Source organism: Pempheris klunzingeri, chromosome 8 (genome assembly GCF_042242105.1).
Source record: "Pempheris klunzingeri isolate RE-2024b chromosome 8, fPemKlu1.hap1, whole genome shotgun sequence".
NCBI classification, from domain to species: Eukaryota; Metazoa; Chordata; class Actinopteri; order Acropomatiformes; family Pempheridae; genus Pempheris; species Pempheris klunzingeri.
The window spans coordinates 10944204-10965969 of record NC_092019.1 but is presented as its reverse complement, the minus strand read 5'-3'; the positions used below and the strand labels follow the sequence as shown (position 1 = coordinate 10965969).

At 41.7% G+C, this 21766-nt stretch overlaps 1 protein-coding gene across 1 annotated transcript; it reads right to left on the bottom strand.

The window, feature by feature from the left end:
* Nucleotides 1–1239: 1239 nt before the first annotated feature.
* irx4a (iroquois homeobox 4a) lies at nt 1240–7366 on the bottom strand. Its single transcript, XM_070836000.1, has 5 exons — nt 7322–7366; nt 6156–6407; nt 5089–5195; nt 2990–3300; nt 1240–1982 (listed from the first exon to the last, which is right to left on the bottom strand). The coding sequence occupies exons 1-5, from the start codon at nt 7364–7366 to the stop codon at nt 1240–1242; spliced, it is 1458 nt and encodes a 485-aa protein (XP_070692101.1).
* Between the last annotated feature and the right edge of the window lie 14400 nt (nt 7367–21766).

Sequence of the window (21766 nt, the reverse complement as noted above, 5' to 3'; positions counted from 1 at the left end):
CATCCTGGATGTTTTCTGCAGGGCCCCGTCTCTGGGAAATTGAAGGGGTTTAGTGTCAGAAGGAAAACTCTTCACTTCAAATGATTTTCGCAGGAGCCTCCGTTTTTTTTTTTTTTTTTTTTTTTGAACCCATTAGTGGACGCATGGCGAATAACTTACCCTTTTGACAGCTGCATCATGGACGGTGTTGAGATGTTTCGATAATATTATCAGAGAGCAGAGAGGGGGGGGAAATCAATAGCCTGACATGAAATATGGCTGCGAACATCCCAATTACAGCCTGTTTAGAGGGAATTAATGAGGCAGATCTTAGATACTGATATTGTTTCTGTCTCGAGGCTTGAGCTGCCTCATTTTCTCGCTGTCACTAAATTAGAGTGGATGTTTTTCTGAGAAATAACACATGGTGGGAGATGGTAGATTGTTGTAATGGGTTCAGAATGAATTGATATTGGGATTTAAAACAAACAAACAAAAAAACAAAACTGCTTTATTGAACAGTAGATTTAAAAAGGCCCTCTCTGCTCCAAAGCCCCCACGTGTCCCAGTTGTAAAGGACTGGATGTTGTAGTTTTACACTAAAATAAAATCCATCCATGGCCAAGGAAGATCAGCAGGGCCTGGGACACATCTGAGTCCCCTGTATATTATTTCAGCACCATGGAGAGCAACTCTCACCATTAAACCAACATCACAAGAGCTCTTCAGAAACCGACTGCTTTTATTTTCAGTGAACAAAGTTGAGACGCTCTCACCCACTTCCTAAGAGAGCTGTGCATTTGTGAGACTTTTTTTTTTTTTTCTTCTTTTAATAGTGATACTCAACAGCTGAGACCTAAAGAATATTCAATTACATTTGCATGCGCATAGTAAAGAAAATGTTCAAAGAAAAAAAAAAAGAAAAAGAAAAAGAAAAAAACTCATGTAAACCATAGGCCTATTTTTTTTTTCTTCTTCTTCTCCAAGATGTAAACTTTGAGTTATACATTTCGATAAGTTCGTGCGTTAAAATCAAATAAGCCAAACCGATCCGTTTATTTCACTTGTGTAACGCCAATGTCACAGTATAGAGCTACCACCGCTTCTTCAAAAACGAATCAAACAGAAGGAGGGAATCATGGAGACGAAATAGGCTTTTCCATCCGACTTTCAGTCAGTCACAAAAAGTCTCTCTCTCTAGTCGCGGTAAACGGGAGGGGTGAGGATGGGAGGGAGGGGGGAGGGGGGCATTTGGTTTCGTTAGGAGCAGAAAAGTTTGTTGATAGTTTTTGGGAAAGTCATGGCACTGTCTTTGGAGGAGTCCTGGTGGTGCTGCTGCTGCTGCTGCTGCTGCTGCTGCTGCAAGGCCGCCGCGCTCCTCTCAGCCTCCAGCAGGGCGCCTTTGGTGTTCGTGGTCCAAGAGACGGTGGTGTTGGTCAGAGCCTGGCTCAAAGTGCTGTGCCTGAACAAGGGGTCGTGGAAAACCCCGTCCACCCAGTTTCTCAGGGTCGTGACCGGCGAGTCCTGCCTGTTGTCCAGGACGGTCACGGGTGAGGTAGCGGCGGGGGATGGGGTGAGGGAGGAGGGCGGCGGCGGCGGCTGGCACCTCAGCATACAGGACGGGTACTCAGTCTGGTTCAGGGACGTCGCAGTTTGGGCCAAAGACCAGATGCGTGGTTTGCCGTCTAGTATCTGGTGCCCCTGCTGCTGCTGTTGGTTGTAACACGCCTTCGCCTGCTGTCTGCTGTCCGGTTGGAAATCCTCCGGGCTCGTTTTGAGACAACTTTTGCTCAAGTCCTGCTCCCCTCCCAGAGAAACGGGGATGGAGATTTTCAGAGACGCGTCCTTGATGAGGTGATCGCTCGGGCAGTCGCTCGTCGTTGACATGTGCGTGTTCATGTGGTATCGGTGCTTCAGCTCACACTCCGAGCTCTCAGACTCCAGCGTGTCGAAATCGTCCAAGTCGCTCAGCTGGAGGTCCTTATCAGGCCGACTTCTGGTCTCTGGGAGGAAAGGGGGACCGTAAGGAGAGACAGCAGACATGTCAGTGACAGATATATGGCATCACGTCTGCTAATAACATCCTGAATGCTCAAGTCCTGTACTCTCAATCAGATGTGGGAAATAAGAGTTGTTCAAATACAGCTTGATAGTGAATAAAACAATTTTAAAAAATCCTAATCTTAATATAGCTTCACTGTAGGTGCATCAGTTTGATGTACTTCATGGACTGCTTTCATTATTAGCTGAATGGATTTATTCCTGTTAGAAATAAGAAGTCATGATCAGTTCATAAAGTTAAAAGGGAGCCTAAACTTTAAGTGGTTTGAGCCTCCACTGTGTGTAAAAGTGACTGAGGCCTCCCTAATGGTTTGTTATGTTGCCCGAAGTCTTCTTGTACACAGAAGTTAAACTGCTGATGCTGTTGATTTTCTTTTTTAGAAAAAAAAAAAAGATAAAAAGAAATGAATTGGGTTCGGCTCAGCGCATGTCATAAGAATAAAATGTTAAACTGCACCAACTGTAGCGGCTCACTGTCCTCTGTTTCTTATGATCAGTATGATACGAATGCTATTCTTGTTAAATCATATATTCAAAATATAATAAGATGTACGACTGACAGTGAGTTGTATTTCTCACTGATGTTTTTGAACTAACCATCAGTCGCAGTAACATAAATACAGTAGATTGAAGTTTTCATTCTGCTTGACTCCTTCGAGTGAATAAAATAAGAAACACTTGCTACAACTGTCTTTTTCCACATGCTCTCATTCGAAGCTCATACTTAAGAGTGTTTCCATTCCAAAACCAGAAAAGTGCGACTTTATGATACTCATCGCAGCGACGATATAACAATGAATTTTTAACCGAGGGTGTCATTAATACACTGTTCTTTGACATGCTCTTGGGACAAAAGACGCTTGTAATACACTGCCAAACAATTCAGCATCAAGTTTGACACTTTTTCTTTCTTTCTTTCTGCGGAGGAACACGGCACTGCGACACTAACCATCTTCATTGTTCTCGCTTTTTATCTGCTCCTCCTGAGACCCATCCTCATCCTCGTCATATCTCTTCTCCTCAGAGCCCTTGTTCCTGGGCGGCCACGTCATCTTGTTCTCCTTCTTGAGCCTCCTCCTGGCATTTGCGAACCAGGTGGAGACCTGCGTGAGGGTCATCTTGGTGATGATGGCCAGCATGATCTTCTCCCCTTTAGTTGGATACGGGTTCTTCCGGTGCTCCTGCAGCCAGGCCTTCAGCGTGCTGGTCGTCTCGCGCGTGGCGTTCTTCCGCCTTGTTCCCCCGTCCATGGAACCATATCTGTTAATGAGGAGAGCACAGCCACAATGGTAATGAGAGGGTAAATTTTAATATGTGGGGCTTGTTGCGTTACAATTTGGAATGTGTTGCCCCGGCAATTTTATCCCTGAAAACCATGACAGAGCCATCTGCTTCTCTTGGAATTATGCACAACATGTAAAGCCTGACAGTCCCACTCTTAAACCTCTCTGCTGCTAGAACTGACTGATAAAAGATCTGAAAATGAAAAATAGATATTACAAACACATGTCAGTTAAGGGCCAAGTAAGGACAAAACCACCCCCCTTTAAACACACCATACAGCATGAACAGTCTATACTGTAACATTGATACTGTCAGTACATTCATTTGTATAGTTGTACATAAGCGGTTGTCCTTCTAGGATTGTATATGGTGCGATCTGGCAGGCAGGCATAACTTCAGGAACCCCCCTCCAAGAATCCCTCTGCAGCATCTCTCACCATATCCATAGTAAATGTGCCAAATGTTCAGATTATTCTACCAAATTAAATGTTAAACCAGCAATAATGCTGACTGCATTTACGCAGCATGCATATAGTTAGTTTCCATTATCAATGTGTTGTCTATTAAAGTCATCCTTGGTACCACAGCAGAAGAGTCCCTCCCGGTCCTCTCCTCTTCCACAAATATGAAGCATAGCCGTACATTTAAAATGCACAGTGTTGATTTTCAGTCAGCAGTGAGCTGTAAAAGTCCTCTCCGGGGAGGCTTTTATGAGGCCTTTATTGCTCCGTATAGCTTAGTGCAGGTCAAGCACTGCTAAGGGAATCAAAAGGAGAGCAGCGCTGCACCTTTCCATACCCTGCGTTGTTCCCTCGCAGATAAAATAGACTGTAAAATTGCTTTATTGAGTGTAATGATGAGCCCTCAGGTAACAGACGGGCGCAGACAGAGTGGGACTGCTGTAGGCCTGCTTGTTTTTCTGAGTGCCACTAATTCTGTTTTGCCTCAGTCTTTTAAGGCCTCCTGCTGTATGTGCACTTATTGGCATTCCCGCTGACACCTTTTGCACTTTATACTGAATTTAGAGTGATTGGTAAAAGAAGCCGCCTCTTGCGAACTAACATTTTATCATGAAGCTAATCAATATGACACTTTGCTGATCAGTTAACACACATCGCTATTAAAAGCAAGAGTGTTTTCTGTGCTACCCCAACGCTCTCCTGTTGGTGCTGGCTTCTTTAAAGTTGCTGGTTCTATTCGAAGAGCATCGGTTTTTATTGACGGCCTACATTTTCACCACGTCACAGGCTTTATTTGGACGTGATCTCATTATTGGGAAGACCTTTCAATATGGCAGGCCCGCTTTTCACAACAGCGAAGAGGCCTCGTGTCTCTCCGGAAGGGGCATGGATCCTCTGAAGCACATCACTTCATCAGAAAAGAAATGTGTCACGAGATGAAGGTGATCACCCACTGCTGCTAGACGTGATGAGAGTGGCCTTGACCTCTCAGGGGATGATTGATAAAATTCAGCCTACACAAGTGGACAACACTTTGAGAGTTACTGCTTCCCTCGATTTTGATCACATCCTGTTTTAGCCGTTTTAAAGCACATGATTATTGACATAAGCCTGCAGTGTACTTAAACTACACGGCTGAAGAGAAGCTTTAAGGTAATTCTAACTGCATCGCCTTTCCCTCACCGTATAAAGCCACACATAGATCAAACAGTTCATTCAAAGTGGTCGGGTGTTTGCATTGATAATCCCGCTTCTTACATTTGGAAAAATCAACAGCAGTCACATTGTCATAGAAACAACATACCTGTCGTACTGATACTGTCCCAAAGTCGGATCATAAGGATAGTAGGCTGTTGCCTGGGTTATTCCCGCATGCGCAGACGCTGTGGCATCTTTTGTATCAAATGTGCCCTGCAATCACACACAAAGACGAGAGTTTTAAAGAAAAGGAAATCAGTTTGGGTGCATTAAATGATCTAAAACAGATTTGTAGTGGACGTATTTAAAAGCTGCTTGGATATGCAATTATTAGGGCTGTTGACCAAGATTGTGCAGTAAATCAGGATTTGAAACATTTTGAATTCACCCTGCAGTCAAATGAAACCTGAGTAAACTGCACCACACTGATAAGTTGTTATGTTCAAATGCATGTGGTTATGTGGTAACTGGAATGACAAGACTTTCCAAAATGACACAGAAAAAAGCAATTAGGAAAAAGTAGGTTTTTAAGCTTGTTCACTGCAGGGAACCGAGTGAATTAATCAGGACGGTTTCCAGCAAAATCAAGGCTGTTTTGAATAATACTGGAACAAATTATGAGCAAGAAAAGCAGATAGCTATTTTGAATATTGTTCTCACAACAATTTGACCAAACACTTTGGCACTTATTGTGTTGCAACACTAAACCAACTGGACCAAACAACATCCTTAGACTTCATAGGCCATGTGTTCCTGCAGGGGTCTCTTAAGGAAACCTTTGGGAAATCATTTTCAATACAATTTTGACAATTTTACAAAATACTGAATCTCCAGACTTGCCCCCCCCTGTAAAAAAATCAACTAATTTCCAATGCAGAGCAGCTTGTCTCAGTGTTGATGGAATGCTTTCACTTGTTCCCCTGCACATTACTGACTTGCATTAAGGCTGACAGACAGATTATCTGGTCTTGCTGAGAAGTATTTTTTTTCTAAAGCAAAGTTGTGTTGAAGGGGGTGAAATGAGGATAAATCACGTACAGTAAAAAGCAGGTAATGTTCGGTGTGGAGCATTAAAAAAAAAAAAACAGAGGAGAGGCGCGCCGGGCTGAGCTCTCAGCACCCTGCGGCTCCATTAATCAATGCCAAGGGGGGGGGATCAGATGAAGGGCTTACCAGAGAGTAGAAAGCCGATGCGTCCGTGCCGTATGTAACGTAATTCCCATAGCCCTGTCCGCCGGTGTAGGGGCTCCCGTACACGCCCAGCGCGGCGGCTGAGCTGAGCTCATGCCTCGCCGTGGCCAGCAGCCGGCTCTCGTACACGGGACAGTAGACCGGTGTCTGCCCGGACGCCGCTACTCCGGAGTCGGCTATGGATCTGCCGGTGGACTCGCAGCAAGTGGTCAGAGAGTTGGTTGTCATCAGGAACTGGGAGGAAACCGAGAGAGACAGAGTCTATCTTTAAAAAAAAAAAAAAAGTTTTTGGTGTAGTTCTTACAATGCAAATCTGCAATCTTTGACCTCGAAGTTAGTTCATAACTTTTTTTTTTTTAATGTGAAAGAAAAAAAATCATCACAGTGAAATGTTGTTTTACTCGAATAAAAAAAAAACCCGATTCCAATACGTTTTTTTTTGACAATTCATGACTGAATGGTTGAGTTGAACTCGCCCTCAATTCGCGCATTTTTAGTTTTGTTGCACCCTGTCATTCTATAAAAACTGAAACACAACATCGAGTGACTTGTAAAGGCTGATATTTGATGATGGATGAAGCGTCATATTCCTCTTTTTTTTCAATGTGCGCGTCAAAACGTGTCCAAGAGGAAGCTTTGATCCCACTGAAGCATATGCGTTACACACTGATACAACATGTTTTTCCCCAACGTCGCCCACTAATACCCAAAGTAATGCCCAAATGATTTTTTATGGCTCAAAGCCAAAAACAAAACAGCAGCTGGGTTATGGCGCAAAACACACACACACACAGCGTGTGCATAACAAGTTGGCATGTGTGTTCCAGCGCAGATAAACATATGGTTGACATTACAGAGTGGCTATTATCTTGCAGAAATCAGTGAACGGGAGGTCGGAGGTCTCGCTGTTCTCTCTTTTTTTTTTTTTTTAACCTCTTTTTTTACCTTTTCCATCGCTGCAGGAACACAGGTATCACTGACTGCAACGCGATGCCTTTCCGATACCTGAAAGCTCTGTGACAGCTTCCCTGATTCTTTGCCAAAACGCGTAAAAGGATCACGCCTAAATCGATGAAATCAATCAATCGCTGCAATATCAAAACCGAAAACAACCTATTAAATACACAACGGCTGTCGCATGAACTTACTTGTGGAGCAGACGAATAGGGATATCCAAATTGTGGATATGACATGGTAGAGAGGTCCCCCAATATCCAGAAATAAAGCGAGACTGAAGGTCTCCACTCTAACGCAGGCTGCGGCTCTGTTTGACTGTACCAATTGATTGGTAAGCAGAGGCTCCTAGGATGCTTATAGGGCGAAGCAGAGTAGCATGTTTAATTTGTGTAAAATGCCCCCCACTCAAGCGCCTTTCAACGGGGGGAAAAAAATAAAAAAATAAAAAGGAAGGAAAAAAATCTTCTAGCACTCCTTTTTCTTTTTATAAGTCTATTAGAAATGGATAAACGAATTAAGGTGATGCAGGCTTCCTTTGCCTAGAATAATCACTTTGTTGTCAGATACATATTTTTGCCTTATAAAAAAGTAGTATAAAAGACGTCAGCAGCCGAGGCAGGTTGTTTTAAACGGCGGTGACTCTGACGTCAGAAGTTTCCCACTCTAAAAATGACCAGACTGTAACTTTAATATGCATTTTCTTTCTCAGGATGACGACAAAAAAAAAAAAAAACCCAGAAAGAACAATCCAACAAGAGGATCTTTGAGAGGGAACAGGGAAGACTTTAAAAAAAAAAAAAAAAAAAAAAAAAAAATATATCTCCTAGAGATTCATTTGCAGCCCCAATCAATCAATTAGACCAATCAGTGTCTTGAATATGCAAACGTATGTATCAGTTTAAATGCATTAGGCCTAATTAAGCACATTCTTATCATTCCTCCGCACTGATGCTAATCACGTGGGGAACTAATTGATTTTAAATTAATTACTAAAGAATATTTTTTTTCGCTCTGCGCAGAGAGACAGATTGGAGCCCACCAGTAAACAAACAAATAGATACACAGACACCCCCCCCCCCCCAAAATGAATGCGTTTAAAATATCGACATTTCTTTAATTACTCAGATGTTTTGGTGTCTTATTGTGCTCCAATTCCACCTCAAGGAACGAGTTCCCAGAGTGTTTTAATTTACCCCAGTGCTTCCCCAAAAGTACTTAACAGGATGTAGTTTGGATGAACTTTGCATCTATCTATCTATCTATCTATCTATCTATCTATCTATCTATCTATCTATCTATCTATCTATCTATCTATCTATATATCTAAAGTGTGTCTTTATCAGGTTAAAACTGTATTAACAGCCCCCCCCCCAAAAAAAAACAAACAGCCAAAAGCCCCCCAAACTCTCTCTCGCCAGAGCGCCAGCGCCGGTTGCGCGCTGCCTTGCTTGGAGAATCCCGGGTTGAGACATGTGGATAGCCCCGGGGGTCACTCCTCAAATTAATGATGATGTACTCCTCCTCCCCCCCCCCCCCCCCCTTCTCTCCTCTCCAGCTGGATCTCCGCCTGCCGGTGACAGGTCGATTGAGAGTGATTGATGACTATCTAGGGGACCGGGGCCAACATAATAATATGATACCGGCACCTTGCAATAATTGCTCGCTTTCATTTACAGATGAAAGAAGTAATAAACACCTATAAAGTCGGAAAAGGCTCGTACGGCGGTTAAGTAACTTTTGTCGTGTTTTTTTTTTTTTTTTTGCGGTTTTAATTTAGGAGGAAGGTGGTGTGTGTGTGTGTGTGTGTGTGTGTGTGTGTGTGTGTGTGTGGGTGTGTGGGGGGGGTTATAAAATGTCTGTTCTCTCATTCATTTTGACAAATTGAATTATAGGGGGTTAGTACCTCCAAGCAAATGGCCACATTAACGCGGTGAACAGGGGGTCAAAAGGGATCAGCCAGCGCTTTTTAATTTGCATTAACTCTCTAATGCCACCTTAACATTAACAACCCGTCTGAACCGCTCAACCATATACTCACTCACACCTCACTCACACACACACGCACACACACACACGCACGCACGCACGCACAGAGCCCCATTTTGTCTTATTAATTTAGACTTTTTCTTTTTTAAATTCATTGGGGTTAATGTGACACGCAGTGCATTAAGGCAGGGCGGGACCCAATTTATCTTCAACATCACACCCAGTGCAGAGAAAGTGTTGACACGTTGATTTTGGGGATGGTGGGAGCGCACCTGACACACACACACACACAAACACACACATGCCCACATGCCCACATGCGCACACGCACACGCACGCACACACACACACACACACACACACACACACACACACACACACACACACATGCCCACATGCACCCACGCATACACACACACACACACACACACACAGAGTATCTTCCACTTCACATGAATCTTCCACTCAGCTCCTTTTCTTTACTGCCCTTTGCATGGACCATGTGTGTGTGTATAGAATTAGGCTGTAGACAGTGTGGAAAAATCTGATAGACACATTCTCTAAACTATACAGCCCCCCCCCCCTCCCCCCCTTATACCTTTTCATTATCCACTGCGTTACCCAGTGTTATCGGGCGCCTGTGATAAAATATTTAGGCCCACTAGTATATGCTTTTAGACAGAAAATGAAGGCGACGGCAGGAGTTCATGCTTGTTTAGCGTTTAAAGATTAAAAGAGAAGCTTCTCCTCTTTTTCTTGGACAGATGTGGGGAAGCAGGGATGCTCTGTGTTTAAAGTGGAGCAAGTGAGGAATAGGATGCTGTTCCAGTTCAGGACAAAGGGGCTGTACTTATGGCCTGATTACATTTTCTTTCTTTCTTTCCTTTTTTTTTTGTTGTTGTTGTTGTAAAATCAAACAGGATAGTACAGGATAGACAGGACAGTTGATATCAGTTGTAAATGATCTAGATTAATGAGCGATTTGAAGATGATTTTACTGTACAGATCAGGACAGAAGGCAGTGCTGAGCAGTGATCTAGTGTCGGAGCATTCATCATATTGATGAGAAGCATAAATCAACAGCTTCAGTGAATTACACTAACTAATGGGGCAATCATGACGTTTTTTATGGTTCAACTTTGCAGTCCTAAACGCAAATGCAGCCATAAAGATCTTCCATGGTATGTTTGGTATGTGTTCATTTAGTCGCATTTATTTAGTTCTATAGGCACATTTCAGTTTTAGCCAGATGGCACCAACCTCAGACCACTGTAAGATGAATAATAACTGTGTTGCTCTTTGAAGTAAGCCGCTAATTTGCATCTGCTTTCCAACTAAACTCATATTAAAAAGTTCCCCCAGAAACGTTGTAATCATGAAGGTGTCACTTTCCTGATAATCTGCGGTTGATTAATGAGCCACAAGGAGGGGAGTGTGTGAGTGCCTCTGTGTGTGTGTGTGTGTGTGTGTGTGTGCACGTTTATGTGTATGAGAGGAGAGAGAGAGAGAGGGAGGGAGAGGTGAAGGAGGAGTGTAAACACATCCTTTTCCCCCAAATTTTAGCCAGAGTTTAAAGTGGGACAGGCTAAAAAAAAAAGCAAAGGTCGACAAAGCACCCAGCTCCATCTTTCATGACAGGGACGGCTGCTGTTGAATGGTGATGGAGGTAATCCTACCTCAGAACAAAAGCCAGTTGCACTTTAATTTAAATAAGCCACATGAACTTTGTTACAGAGTGCACTTGACTTGAAAAATACCTTCATAGCAATCAAAAAGAATCAGTCTTTTCCCACAATAAACATTTCTTAACTCATCTCATTTGTTCATCTCTTGATTTTCCGTGCACATGCTGGAAACATTTCTGCCGTTGTGCCGCTTTGTGAGCGGTTTATTTTCACAGACTCAGACCGGAGTGTCTTAAGATCACAACCAAAATGTGTGAATTCTGGCCTGAGTTTTTGGACAGCGCTGAGGGCTGAGTGAGCACTGAGGCAGGGAACTTGCCTCAATCAAGTGCGGTTCAGTGACAGTGCTGATGTTGACCTCTGCTGTGCTCAAACTCCCCAATGTAGGTTATCATCAGGTGAAAGAAGAACTCAGTTTATTGACTTCTTCAAAATGGACATCTCTTTGTATCTCCTTATCTCAGAGTCTGTCATCTTTTTACCTTCTCTTCTCCTCTGTCAAATGTAGTAAAAGTAAATGTTTAGCCAAATTTTTGAGCCCCTAACCTTTGTCTTCTTTCCCGTCTTGTTACAGTACTTGTGCTTTTTGCTTCACCGTAGCGCTACTGTGTCCTGATCTCCTCTACTTCACCCCATATGAGGATAATGTCTCAGCGCTCTGATGTCTTATGGTCCACTGTCTCACGTGCCATTTTTTTGAATCGACTACATAGAAACCCAAGCTGACCCCAATAGTTGAAGACAGCTGCACAGGCCGACTCGCTCTGTGACATGAAGCCCCGAGCAGCTCCCAGGCTTTCCAGTGGCTACCGTGTTTCTCTTTCTGCAGTCGCAGAAATAATGTCCAAGCATTCGTACACACTCACACACACTCACACACATACACACACAAACACACAAACACTGACAATGCTTATCCAGCAAACATTAGCCTATATCTATTGTCTAGTCTAGTCTTGGAGTCCAAATGGAATATTGATCTCCAACGATCTTCTCAATGTATTTCTTATTTCTTCTCTTGAACAACACAATGATTTCCCCCCTCCCTTCTCTTTTGGCCCTAAAGCCCTAATGGTTTTTGCATGAGTTGGATAGCAGGCTGGGCTGCTTCAGGCACTCTGTATAAAAATTGTGACTTTTGTTGTTGTTGCTGAGGATTTCTTAGATGTTTCAGGTGGTAATAAATGCTTTCATTTGGTGGATTGTGCAAAGTTCTGCATTTTTACCAGCTGAGGTGGCTTTTGAAATTACATCCTTTATCAGGTTAGCTTTGTCAGTCTCAAGAAATCAGGATCAATTCTTGGTAAAGTGGTAATGGGTAACTGCAAGAACAAATATAAGAGAGGAAAACAAGATGTTAGGGGAAAGGGGGTTAGTGTTGATGTTGCAATAGAATTATGTCATGTTACCATGTATTGTGTTTTATATTTCTTATATACTTAATTATACTTGATAGATTTTAATTTGGAGATTTTAAATTGACTTATTGTCTATCTTCGTACTAATATAGTGCACACTATTATTGCTGCTGGTGAACAAAATAATAGGCTAAGCCAGAGATATAAAATGTGGATATAAAATGATTAATTAATACTGGGGGAAATTAGTGTTGCTTTTATGTATGATCTATTCGAAAATAAGAAATAAAACACAAACCTAGACAAACCTTCATGTCTTTTCACATCACTTTATACAATTAAAGGTTACCTATCGACCTCTACTAGCACTGTGGAGCAGTTTTTCTATGAGTGAGTCCCCATTTTGTTCACCTAATTCATGTGCAAGAGAAAGCACATGCTAAGGTCTGCTTGTTAGACCTCAAGGATATACATTTTGTTTGTTTACAAGAAAACTCCATAGGGCCCCTTTAACAGGCTGAATTCATACACATGTGTACAAAGTGTGTGACGACACATTACTGTGTAATTCTGAACAAAGTAGTATGTTCCAGGTAATAGCGACTGGACAATTCATTAGCTAGTTAGTAATATTTGCCAGTTTTGCAGTAAGTTTATATATATATATATACATTATATATACATTACTCTTCTACAAATGAGGCTTCACCATATGAACAAACAGTTTCAATAGGGCAATATTTACATAGGCTACACAGCATAACGCTACGGCCGTCCACATAGATGCCTAACCTTTTCAGGTGCTAATCATGAGGGTGCTTGACCACTGGTGCACCCTCATGATTAGTCTCTTTTATTTATTTATTTATTTTAGTATTTGCACTGTCATTTGCTTGCTGTAATCTCAAATGATACAAAAAGACGGCAGAAAACAACATTTGACTTGTCATTTATTTGATTAAACAAGAGTGGCATATTTCTGTCTGTGCCACACAACTTTCCAAGGCAACTTTTGAGTCACTCAGACAACATGCAGTAGATAGAGTAGTTTTCATGCATACTGCATTAAACAATTATGATGGTGGACATCCATATATATTATGGAAATCACTCAGCATTATCACCTTTAACGATAGCGTGTCCATTATCCCTCATGTATTATCCCAAGCAAGGTGCGCATCTGTGATGGTGAAATCCAATGAAAGTGACCTTCTAGTTTTTAACAATTCCACGATAATACGTCTGAGATGAGTCTACTCAACTCTCGCTTTCTTAGTCTTCCTCTCACTCCCCTCTCTCGCTCTGATCTTCCTCTCAAGCCTCTCTAAGTGGTTTAACATGTCAAAGTTCTCTCGGCTCATCCATAATTGATCACCACAACGGGAGCATCTTCGCTGCACTTAGTTAACTAGCTATATGCAGGTGTTCCCTTAGCAACTGACCAGGGAATGAAATACTGTATGTAGACTCCCAAGCCCCAAAAATGTGAACCCGATGTGACTTGTAAATCCTGGTGTTGGCCCCTTGTTCACTGGTTGTGTTGTAAGAATCAGGATGTATGTCTGCCCATTACACAGTCCAGGATATGGGTAGAAACTATCAAACGTCTTGTACCACTGGCATTTGCACCTGCTCCTCTGTGGTCATCTCTGTGATTTGAACGCTGAGTGCAAAGGAGCATCTCCTTTTCACATCATTCAAATTTAGTAAATGTAAATCTATTTACTTATTCGTTTATTCAGATTAGTCAAATATAACACATTTAGAACGAGCGCAGACTTAAGGAGCTGACACTTCCTCCGATGTTCAGACAATAAACATTTGACCTGTTACAGGTTGCTATAATATGGAACTGACTGGACACAGAAATAAAACCATATTACAATAAATGTCTGGCGGTTGGTCGATTTGGGGGGAAAAAAAGAAAATAGTGTATGATTACAAACAGCTCAGGAAAGACGACAGCAGAGTTTGAGGGCCTGTTCACTTTACATGCACCGTAGCGCTACATGGATGTCACTTTCCTTTCATACTACTTTTACTTACTGTTTACTCCCTGTTTACATCTCCATTTACATATATTTATTACATCTGTTTTTGCACCCACTCTTCACAGTATGTATATATTTATTTTACAACCTGTTTACAAGCTGAGTAACTGTCATGGTATGCAGGTATATATATATACTGTATATATATATTTATGTGCACTACCTGTCTACACATTGTTCATACCTGTCCAAAAACAGTTCTTATTATGCATATACATTACCACATTACTGCACACCCTGCCTGCATTACAGCTTATTCATTTTTATCAGTACTGTCCACCTGTCTGCCATAGTATTACATTTAATGTTATTTTGGATATATTATATTTCATTCTGATATTTTACAGTCTGCACAGTTTTATGTTTTTATTTCTCACATTCTCATTCTATTTGTGTAATTTTCTTCTTATGCACATTCGCATTAGCATTGTTGGAGCTAGTCTGAGAACTACAGGAATTGCATTGCCTGTAGTTGTTGTGCATGTGGGAATAAGGAACTTGAAACCTCCAAACAAAATAGAAGCCACTCTACGGGACCTGCTCTGCCCCATAAGCCACCAGCAAAGCAAAAGAAAAATGTGCTAACTAAACTAACCAGTCTCACTCCAAAGTAGTCGTAGACCTCCAGAGACCAAAGTTAATAAATAACGAATCAAATAAATAGAAATTAATATGTTGTTTCTGGCTGACCTGGATCTGTTTATACCATGCTTCCTTTTTCTGAGTGTCTGATAAGAAACCATAGCTGCTGCATATTAACTAATTAAAGACCTATTGAATGTTCTGAATGTGTAATATATTACAATATATTTTACAGATCTTTAGTCTCTAGTTTTGTTTCTTGAAAAACAATTACGACTCTTAACTGTGTCTGTGAATGATATCACCCCATGAGCTCTTCTCATCTGCAGTATAAAAAGCTGAACAAGGGTGCAGGTAACAAAAACGTACTTTATCTTGAGGACAAAGCTACCGACCAGGCTCTTTTAACTCTGTTTAACTCTGGAAACATAACTGACATTGTTAAATGTTACTACAAACCTTTCAATAATAGTCTAGCGGCCTACATTGCAATCAGCTGGGTCTCAACCCTAATTTAAACAAAAGAGGAGAGGCAAAGTACTGTATGTTATATTTGAGAATCTGAGGAAATAGTCTTTACTGTGCTGTGCAGATCTGAAACCGTGTATGAGCATGAGCTGAGCCTAGTCTAAGGTAGCGTTTGAGTGTACCAGATAGATTGTGATTCTTATGTATCTGATTACAAAGTAGCGTTCTTTTCCCTGTTCTTCTGCAGGAGGGGAAATGCAAACATGCTGGCTGGCCAAACAATGAGACTTGTCAATCACCTTTCTGCCTGAATGTGTCCCATCCTGAGTGTGTGTGTCTGCATGTGTCACCAACGGCAGACCCATCATGTCAGACACTGGAATGACACTGATCGCAGTGTGATGCGGACACACACACACACACACACACACACACACACACACACACACAGGGGCCAGGTGGCTGCTCTCTCTGTCATGACAGACCCCAGACCAGACCACTGAGTCCCACGACTCCCCCGACACCTGCGACCACCACCAGAGCAACCAAACCATCTGCAGCCATGTGCAATGACCAGTTATTGAATACATTTTCACCATGTGAAATTTGCAAGGAACATTTTGTTTTATATTAATATAGAGGATGTTGTACCAGCCTGGAGTGCTGTTTGTTGCTGTTTTGATGGTTATAACATGTTTTAAGAGAGTGCCATCACTGCAGTATGCCAGTTTTTCATTCAAACAGATCACTTCAGCATGCCATTATAAACAGATATCTGCTATGCAATCAGAGCCTGGTATTGGCAGATAAACCATTTAACAGAATGTCACATCCATCCTGCCTTGCAGATGTAGCAATAACAGAAGTGACTTTAGCATACTTTCCCTGTACTTGTGTATCTGACAGGACCTCATGGTGATGTGCCCAAGTGTCATGGACAAGTACTTGAGTAAGTTAGAGGAAACTCAGAATCCACCCTTGAAAATAAGCTCTGAAAGTATTGTCCGTACATCATTTAAGACATGGCTGTAACTTGAATGCCTTGCCATCTCTGCTCTGCTGCCTATTTCAAAATGATTTTGTCTTTTCTCTATGCTCTCCTTCCTTCTCTTTGTCTGGAAATAACCACAGAAAGAATGACCAGGAATGACCTGTTTTCATCATCTTCCACCGTCTTTCCATTTGTTCCTGCTCCTGATGCACATGGATATTATAAAGTCATGATCCTCTTTCAATATTCACCTACATAATAGAACTAGTACATTGAGCGTGGCTCCGTTAAGGGGCAGGGAACGCGTTATAGGCGGTGATTATCTTCCTGAAGACGACGCAGCCTAGGCAGGCACTTACAATTATTTATTCATAATGCATCCACTGAAACACAAATGCACTTTATTGTCTCATTCTGCATCTTATTTTACCCATAAACCAGAAAATGGGCTGGGTTTCTAATGAAAGACCCATGTTAATATCAAGGCAGATAAGGGCTGGCATGTGCAGATGGGAGCACAATGTGGAAACCCAATCACAAGTTCCTTCAATCACTCAAAAGCAGAACAAGGGGGAATGGATGCATTTGAATATTTTCCTCTACCTGGACGTATTAAAACTATACAATTTTAATAGCTATTTAACATGCAGTTGCTTTTTGTGCCTCTCATTTTTGCAGTTCTGCATAAAAACAGGCAGGTAATGCAGGAGTAACTGTGGCAGCTTTGGGTATGACATGGTTTTTCAACCAGGCTCGTCTGCAGTATTCGCTAACTTTAATCGCTACATTAAGATCTTACTCACTGAGTGGGCTTTTCTCTCTCAGCAGTCTAATTCTGGCTTTCCTCTTTCTACAGCTGTCTCTGCTGTGCTCCATAATGCCAGACATTTGGGCCACAGAAAGAACTTTGTACTTTATAATTCAATACTTTATTTCCTTGAGTTGAGCACTTCAGTGCATATCAAAGAGCTGTTTATTTTAGTCTTAAAATAAAAATTCAGTCAGTAGAGAGAACACATATCCAGTATGTAGGCAACTTGCCGTGATCGAGCCCTGTCTATACTCTCAAAACTGCTGTTTGAGCAGAGTAACATGTGGATTGTTAAATGGGAGGTGACTTTGGAAGGTTGTTTACATTTTTCTGGAAAATGAAAATGAATGATGTTGTAGTTATAACTTTTATCAAGAAAGGAAGTGGGATGAAGAACAACAACACAGCACCTGTGATCTAAGCAATTCTAGGTACAAATTATCAGTGCATTCGGACCATATTTCCACCCCTGCCCAAGCAGTCCAGTGTGGTCCAGTCCGAGTAAAAATAGCTCCAGAGTTGAATAAAGTTGTGGTGGTGAATGGTCACAAGCAGATAAAAATGGCTGCAGATAATAGAATTTAAACAGTAATTATACTATATTTCTCTTATTAGAAACCTGAAAACATCAGACGGTGTGTTCCTTCTGTGTCAGGGTCACTTTGAAAAACAAAGTAAAAGAGAAAATGAGTGGCGATATGAATATTATGAAGGAGTATGGAGAAGAGGGAAGTCATTCCACCCATCCACGTTCCTTTATTTTCCACTCCGCCGATCACATTTGAATATTTTGAAAGGAGTGCCTATGTTTGCCTTATCATGCATTATTCTGAGGCATTACCTGGGCCTTAACACTGCAATAAAGATGGCTGGGAAGTCTCTCTCCCTTTTTCACAGAGATGCACAACAATAATAATATTCATACACTACCCGCCTCAAGAAGAGGAGTCTTTCGTTTGACTTTATAATCCCTTTGAAGATGTGCATGTTAGCAGCAGAGATTTATCCAATGTGAATGATACTGAGGCTGTTTTTTAGCGCCATGATACAAAGGGATGTGAAGTGCCAGAGTATTGTGCAAATCTGATAATCACTGTGGATAACATAGTAAACTGTAAAGAATTAAATAATACTGGGCAGTTTTGTCAAATCTATGTCAAGGCTGCAGGGCTCTGATGGACATATTTTGAATAGTTAAATTGTAATATTCAACTTTGGTATGATACTAAACCAAAAAAGTACAATGAGTTTTGTTTTTTGTTGTTTTTTTTCATTTGTCTTGTAGTGATTGGTATTCAGACATTCTCAGAAAACATATAAAACTTTTTATTCAAAGTTTGATGTTTGCAATGAATGGCATAACAATCACAGTGACATTCCATTATTTGATAATGGTCAACTGGAAAGTACAGTATATTCATGTTACAGTAATTAATTTTAAGACCCAACATTCCTTCTTCCACTCACACGGAGAAACAGACCGCCTTCCTGTTGAATGTTCCTGTTCCTGTTTCCACAGTACTGACCGACCCCCCCCACACACACCTACACACACAGACACAAACAGCAGGTTGGACAAAGTGTCACATCATTCTCTTATCATTAACTTCTTTCATTAGGCTATACAATACCTTCAACATGTGTTTTTACCAGAATGATAAAAGAGGACATTGTTCCCCACATAGACCTGCCAAAGCAACACTGGGAAGCATGACAACTGAAATGTGATATTGCATTGTTTCAGTTTGTAGATAAACAGCCAAGAACAGAGTGCTGCAGTAATGAGCTTTGACCTGTCAATCAAAGGACATCTGGGAAGAGAAAAATCATCTTTAATTTGACCTTTGTTCACTTTAAAATACCTTTTTTTTTTTTTTGCCATAGCAATTGATTTTTTTTAAACACATATTTATTATGTTTTGAGAACAATAACTCTTTAATCTTGAAATTCAGATCAAGGCTACAGTAAATCTTCTGTTATTGGAAATAAAACCATAAATGACACCTTCGCTGTTGCTGCTTTTGTGGGACGAAATGACATCTGGGTAGCAATGTGAACATATTTGCATGTCGGTGATGTGACATAAGGTGTTTTTTTTTTTTTTTTTCAAATGTTATATGCTCCACAAACTACTCCATTGCTTCCTCTGTTCTTTTTTGCCCCAGTGCCCACAGACAAATAATATGTGTTGGCCTTTCGCCCCACATGTCAAAAAAGTTTGAGCTGATCTGAGAAACAATCACATTTTCTGTGGAGATAGTTGAGGGAAATGAGAGGGTCTCCTGGCTTGGTGATGGAGATTTGTTGCTCGGGGGTTTACACCTTTCTTGTGACATTAGACTCTGAACAACTACAGTGCCCTGAAAGCATGAATAGAAATACATTTCCCTGTTTCCTCCCTGACCCTGAGCCCTATAGCCCATGGCCATTACTGTCACACACCCACAAAGGGTCAACTCTCCAAACCCCTGAATAAAACCTTTTTTAACCTTTCAGAGATGGACAGAAATGGTGGTTGTGGGGTGGTACAGACAGATGGACAGAAAAACAGGCAGAAAGACAAGAAGAGCGAAAACCATTCCAGTGTCCGATGAGCTGTTGTTTGTGTCCTTGAGGTTGCCTGCAGCCTTGATGCTTTTTGTCTAGCTTCTGGACCTATTTTACTCCCTTCTCTCCTTCTCCCTCGTCAATCTTTTTCACTATTGCTCCATCTCTTCCCCTCATTCACCCCATCTCTCTCCCTCTATCTGTGTTTCTCTGCCTTGCTCTCTCTCTCTCTCTCTATCCACTTTTCCTTCCGAAGGCTAAGGATTCTTGCGGCCCCTCCGAGAGAAGTGTGTGAAAATGCACAATGCAGGTCCCCCGGCGTGCCCACCCCCGGCACAGAGTGTGAGAAGAGGGCCCTGCATTTGATGCCTGACTGACCAAATCTTCTGCCAGATAGCTGGGCCTTTCTATTCCCAGCGGCGCGGCAAGAGCTTGGCCAGAAGTGGTGCGGAAGGAGAGGGGAAGGCACAGTAATTGTATCAAGGTCTGTAGAGATTCCCGACCCCCCCACCCCCTCCTCCTCTCCTAAACCGCTCCTCAACCGCTTCTCAGTTAAAAGGAAAAGTGTCCCTGGGCAGCACGAAGCAACTTCTCTCCAGAATAACCAAAAAACAGTGTGCACTCATATATGAATAACGTTCAATTTATCACATGAAAGCCCATATATTGAATACAACACCTTGTACTGTCCCCAATTCCATCTATTTTTCAGCACTTCCAATGAAAAAAGAAATAAAAGCTGAGCTTAATTCCCAAAGTTACATTTTAGATTGTATTCTGCCAAAGAAATCAATCCTGTAAACACAGATTTTTTTTTTGCCCAAAAATTGTCATTACAACGACAACCTTTACATATTTTCAGCTCAGAGCAAGATTTGAACACATCTTGCACTTGAGACTGTGTGTCGTCTTGGAGACTTTGTCACCGTGTTGATTATATTGCCATGTGATGGAAATATCCACTGGCATGCCATTCTTGCCAATCTGATACCCATCCAGTGGTGTCAACAAGAAATGATCATGATAATACAACCTTGACAACAATTATTCAAAATATCACTGGTTGACATCAAAAACACACAATAACAGCATAGGAACACAACAATGAATCCAAGTCAGTGACACCCTCCTCCCTTAAAGAGGCTGCTATTGTAATGCTAAATATTTCATCAGTTGGCTGAGAGAGGAGTTCAGAGGGCCTCGGGAGAGAATGCCATCCACTACAAGTACTTGTCAAACCAGCGTGCGCCATGAAATTTTAGGATATGGCATCCTTTCTCAGTAGCCCAGGAGAAGGGGACAAGGGCAGAGAATTGCTCCCTACTCCTCATTGTATCATTGAAGAATCTATGTGGGAGAAAGGACAGAAACATGTATCATAAATGGACAAACTACACACATCATTGCCCTGTAAAACATGCATTCCATTTTTTATCTTTAGGCCACATTTTATACCAAATATACATTGCACTTGCCGTGCTTGTGTGTTTTCCAGAGATAATTTTGCAGCTGTCGATGGAGCCATATGAAGAAGGTTATGCAATGTAACACTCATTCAGTGGGGATGGAAAGGAAAAGACCACAATCCACACAACGTGACCTGTAGTACAAAACATGCAACAGCACTCCACACCTCATGTGTCTACAAACATTTTATTGTTAGTTCTTTGTGTACGAGAATGACAACGCCCATTAGATAACTTCAACGTGCACCAGCATGCAGATGCTGTCTCAGAATGGTCAGGAGACGCCACACTTGATAAGCTGGCCTCTTAACAGCCCTATGTGGGCTGGGAAAAAGTAGCACATCTGAACTACTTATAGCTGATACGGAAACACTGGACAGGGCCAGGTTCAACATTCTTATGAGGGTGCAAAGTGCTTCAACTAAGTAAGGATGCACCTTTCCAGGTTCGGAAAATATCCAGCAGGGAATAAATGAGCAACTTGAAGAAAAGCATAGCACAGCGCAGTAAACAACAGTTTTACTCAACATAACCCTCAAAGCAACAATGCTCCTGGTAAAGTGCGCAGCATCAGGCTTTGAAATGCTTTCATTTAGCCACGAGTGAGCCACGGATACAGGGGCTTGACAATGTCGGCATAGCAGAGGCCGTACATAACAGCTGCTGTGAGAAAGACAGAGCAAGACAGAG